Raw genomic sequence first — 5,228 nt, 5'->3', positions numbered from 1 at the left:
TGGGGGATGGGGAGGAGGAGGAAGCGGGCGCAGGGGGGAGGGGGGAGGAAGACGAGGCGGAGGGGTGATGGGGGAGGCGGAGGAGGAGGAGGAGGAGGCGGAGGAGGAGGACGGGGAGGTGGGGGATGGGGAGGAGGAGGAGGAGGGGGAGGGGTGATGGGGGAGGCGGAGGAGGAGGAGGAGGAGGCGGCAGTGAGGAGGAGGGGGAGGGGAGGAGGCGACAGTGAGGCGGAGGAGGAGGAGGAGGAGGCCGCAGTGAGGAGGAAGGGGGGTGTACTGAGAAAATTTTAAGGGCAATATGGTAATTACACTAAAGGTTAGTTTGGGTATGTTTTTGGGGGGTGTCCTTAGCAATAGGGGGGGTGTATATAGAACCACCCCATCCACGCCCCTCGCCGAGTCGCCGCACACGCGTTCACGCCGTACTGCGCCTCGCCACGAGCCATATAATCTCTTCCCAAAAATAGCCGTTGGTACCTCTGCCCCTGCTCCAAAGGCCCTGCCACCGTCGGAAAATGCCACCTTTTTCCACATCCAACGGCCACAAACGAGCATCCCAAATAAGTACGACAAAAACTGTGCCCTGGATACTATCGCAATAGGACCATTGTCGCGCGGGAAATATAGCTAGCTTGGCACCGCAAACGTGGCATAGAAAAAGGTGTGCCCACCGTCCCGTATATTTCATTGCCCGCAGTTCGGATCTACTGCCGAGCAGAAGCATTCATTTCGAGAGCACCATCATCGATCGAAACGTTTCGCTTTAATGATCGTGTAAGAGCCACCAGGCCAAGATGCGGCGAAACACGCATCCTAAAGTACGGCGTGTTCGTTGCCGGCTTCCATAGCGTTTCCGCTGCCCAGCGGATGTCACCCGCGTCATATTTTATTAATCATCCACCCAAAATTCAGGGCCAACCGTTGATTTATCGAATTAGCCAACACACAGACGACACGTAGGGGGATCAGGATTATTTATCGTGCACCGAGGAAGAGGATACCCTGGACCTTTCTCGTCCCTCTTCAAAACCTCTTCCCTTCTGCTTTCTCTCTCGATCGATTGCTCTCGCTCAGCCATGGCGACTCTCAAGGTTCCGGCTACCGTTCCTTCTCCATCGGAGGACGCCGAGCAGCTCCGCAAGGCCTTTGAAGGGATCATTCCCTGCTTGTTTTCCTTCTCCCTTCGTCTTCTCTCCGGATCTTAAAGTAAGGGCCTGCAATCTTGTCTCAGAAACCTTATAAACTCTAGTATGACCCCGACCGATCCTTTATGATTTCTTTTTCGTTTTTATGGCAGGTTGGGGCACAAATGAGGCGCTGATCATCTCCATCCTCGGCCACCGCACCGCTGCCCGGCGCCGCGCCATCCGCCAGGCTTACCACCAGACCTACAACGAGGACCTCCTCAAGTCCCTCGACGGAGAGATCTCCGGCGACTTCGAGGTTTGATTTGTCTCCAAGGATTCTTCTTTTTTGCTGTTTTCAGGATGTGGTTTGGGCTGAGATCTGAGGGATTTGAGAGCAGAGAGCTGTGCTGCTGTGGACCCTGGATCCGGCGGAGAGGGATGCGTGGCTGGCGAACGAGGCGGTGAGGAAGTGGCGCCCCGGGAACCGGGTGTTGATCGAGATAGCCTGTGCGAGGAGTTCCAGGGAGCTGTTTGCGGTGAGGCAGGCGTACCATGCGCGGTTTAAGAGGTCTCTCGAGGAGGATGTGGCGGCCCACACCACTGGGGATTTCCGTAAGGTAATTGCAAAGGGTTAAAAAAAGGATTTGGTGGTTGGTTTGTGATCTGGATATGGTCTCCGGATGGAAATTTTTGCTTGACAATGATCAAGTTTGTGTTTTGACTGCTGTTTTACTGTGTCTTTAACAAGATCAAGTTGTGGCTTTTTTGGACTGTAGTAACCTGTATTTTTGTTTTGCTTATTTTATCCATGCCTTTGATGCTTCTTTTGTGACTTGGGTTTAACCTCTGAATGAAGATTTTCACTTATAGTTGTCAAATTTAAACTTTGATCGTTGTTTACAATGCCTTCAATGCCGCTGGACTTTGGCACCGTGGAATTTCGTGTGTAATATTATTTATTTCTGTTTACTTGATTGGTATATGGTTTCAATATTGTTTCTCAGCTCGAAGACTTTTTTGTTTGGCAGTTGTCCAACTGGAACTTTTTTTTGCTGTTTAATGTACCTTTGAAGTGATCAGGCTCTGGCATTGTGGGTTCTAGTGTATGTTTATTACTCAATTGATTTTTGGTTTGATGCTCATTTTATCCTTTGGATTTGATCTCTCTATCACGAATTTTCCTAGGTGGTCATCATATTTAACTTCGATTATGGTTCTGTCTTCTTCAATATCATTGGACTTGGGCATTCTGCACTTGAGTGTAGTATGTGAAATTTCTTCCCTCTTTTTCTTCAGTCCAAGTGTTGATTTGTTCTTGAAAGCACAAGAGGGAGAGTGGAATGTCCATATTTAGCTGCCACTTCTTGCTTATCATTGGGATTCCTTTTTAAGAACTTTCTGCTAAAAAGGTAGGTAACTAGACTTATATACTGAGGTGCTTCTTGGTCGCTTGCATCGCTAAATGTTGTCCTTGGACTAGGGTAGTTGTACTATAGGTCATGGGGAATAGACTTCTGGTCTCCAGCGCCCCTCTTTTTTTCTGGCGTCTTGCTTTGAGACCTTCAGCTCAATGCGATTAAGTGGTAGAGTAAGGTGATGGTTTTGTTAGTTGGTGTAGTGAAGGTGGTTATACCATCATTACATTGAATACTGACCACCTGCAATGGAAGATGTTTCCATCCAGAAGCTTAAGCAAAACAGGATTAGCAGACTGTTTGCTGAAAGATGTTCACTTTGTAAGCCGGTTACCAAAAGTTGTTCAGTTTCAGACCCTGTGTTAATTGTCTGTTAAAGCATAAGTATTTTCCTGCGGCGCCCAATCTCTCACACTTTTGAGAGGGGGTAAACTATTGATGTAGAATTGAACAAAAGAAAAACAGAATAAAGAGCAACTATAGAAAGCAATGAGATCTTATTTTGTGGGTTATTCACTAGAGGTCATTCAGTGTTTCAGCTTTTGGTGCCACTTGTAAGTGCATACCGCTATGAAAATGCAGAGGTCAACTTGACTTTGGCAAAATCAGAAGCCAAGATGCTGCATGAGAAGATCTCTGGTAAGGCCTACAACCATGAAGACCTTATTAGGATCCTTGCTACGAGGAGCAAGGCACAACTGGTTGCAACATTTAATCACTACAATGATGAGTTTGGTAATTCAGTTAACAAGGTAAACACACTTCTTTTAGTTAAGCTTTTCCTTCATTAACCAATGTCGGTGCTTAATTTCTCATACGAGGAGTTTATTAGTTGATTCTTGATAGCTGTACTGATTATGTTCATTCTTAGTATTTGTTGATTCTCAACCATGATAAGTGTGCTGTTTATGTGTTATTGTCATATGGTTTCCTTTTTCAATTCCTCTTTTTTTTGTTGTTTGTTTCTAAATTTCATCTTGTAGCCCATGCTTTTTCACCTTAAAAGAAAATTGTGCAAATTCTTGGTTCCTTTTTGCTCCAATAGATGTTTACACCTTTATTCTTTAAAATTTTCTTGTATGTTTCATTCTATATAATTTTTCATTCATTCCTACATGGTGCTATATGCTTTGCCATTTGAAGCTTTTCCCTCCACCCATCTTTATGACATTCACCAAGGCTAATCAGATACCCCTGTGCTCCATGTCAAAGTTCGATGAGGTAATTTGAGGCACTATTATGCTCTTCCTGCTAATAGCTATCCGACCTTATTTGGCTTGTTGAGCACTTTAACCTTAATCTGTGTCACTCCTTATCTGATAATAATACTTCTTTGAAATTGGCAAACACCTACGTTTAGATCCTTACATCTATAGTTAGTGGATAAAATCTTCTGCCTCAATGTTGTAGACTCTTTGGAATCTTGATGCAATCTTGCTTTTGTTTTAACCTTTTTTCTTTTCTTTTCTTCTTTTTTTTTTTTTTCAAATTCTCCCAGTGCTCCACATCCGCTTTCCTGCACCTGAATCTGTTCACACCTGCTCTTGATTCAGACAACAAAGCTTCTATAATGTGTCTCTGATTGAATTATGAATCTTTTGCTGCATGCCAACTTTCTGGCAGCGACAGCATTTCTCTACTCCATCCAACCTGTTCATGTTTTATTAGTTATGTCAGAATCATTGTGGAAAGAATTTTCCCCTAATCACTAGTGGAATTTCTCTCTAAAAACTAAAAATTGGATGGAATCTAAACTGTTGTCTTGCTGCATTTAACATCCCAAAAGCTGCATCCCAACTTCTATTGTTGAGCTTCTTCCTATCTGGGTTTTGGCTTGGTTTCACAGGATTTAAAATGTGATCCCAAGGATGAGTTCCTTGCTGCACTGAGGGCCGCCATTCGTTGCATTTGCTTCCCTGAAAGATATTTTGAGAAGGTCATTCGGTCGGCGATAAACGGGCTGAGAACGGAAGAGAATGCCCTTACTCGAGTCATAACCACTTGTGCTGAGGTCGACTTGAAGGAGATTGCAGAGGTTTACCAGAAGAGAAACAGCATGCCACTCGAGCGCGCAATTAAGGGCGACACTTCTGGAGATTATGAAGCCATGCTTCTTGCACTGTTAGGCCAGGAAGCTTGAGGAGCGTTCTGGTTACTTGGCTGAATCCCTTTTCAAAAAAATCCTGGTACTGAATGGTAGTAAGCTGAAGTAAGTCTGTTTTAGAAGTTGGTGGCCTGCTCGGATGTGGATAGCCTCCCTGTTTGTGCGGTAGTAAATTATGGAGCATGCCAGGTTGTTCTCCTGTTCTGTGCTATGTTAATGAATGTGGATTTTTACCTTCATAAACATCTGTCTCGTAGGAAATTTCGCTCTTCTCTTAGCCATGCATGCTATTTGAAGCATGATTTTTATAGAATCAGCTAGCAATCACCCCATCATGTTCTAGTAATCATGTATAGAATCAGCTAAACATGCAAGCATTTCATGAAGTTAACCATGAACAAAACTAGAAAAATATGATGCTAGATTGAGCAAGTATAACGCTTTGTCTTGGATTTATCAAGTTTTAGCTCACTAGATTATGAATCATAAATGGAGGTTATAAATTTAAAGGAATTTTGTTTATATTTTGATGGCACAGTGGCGTCTACAAGAGATGCGTCATTATCAGGTAACTGTTTATAT

General features: G+C 44.2%; 1 protein-coding gene across 1 annotated transcript; it reads left to right on the top strand.

Moving 5' to 3' along the window:
• The first annotated feature begins 1,076 nt into the window (after window positions 1-1,076).
• On the top strand, window positions 1,077-4,889 carry LOC103707899 (annexin D1-like). Its single transcript, XM_088711435.1, has 4 exons — window positions 1,077-1,185; window positions 1,298-1,443; window positions 1,526-1,744; window positions 4,389-4,889. The coding sequence occupies exons 1-4, from the start codon at window positions 1,077-1,079 to the stop codon at window positions 4,680-4,682; spliced, it is 768 nt and encodes a 255-aa protein (XP_088567561.1). The 3' UTR covers window positions 4,683-4,889.
• The last annotated feature ends 339 nt before the right edge of the window (window positions 4,890-5,228 follow it).

This window comes from Phoenix dactylifera, chromosome 15 (genome assembly GCF_051530095.1).
Source record: "Phoenix dactylifera cultivar Ajwa chromosome 15, Ajwa_hap1_PhDact_Kaust_v1.1, whole genome shotgun sequence".
Lineage (NCBI taxonomy): Eukaryota > Viridiplantae > Streptophyta > Magnoliopsida > Arecales > Arecaceae > Phoenix > Phoenix dactylifera.
Note: the sequence above shows the minus strand (reverse complement) of the source record. Positions and strands in the feature narration are given on the sequence as shown.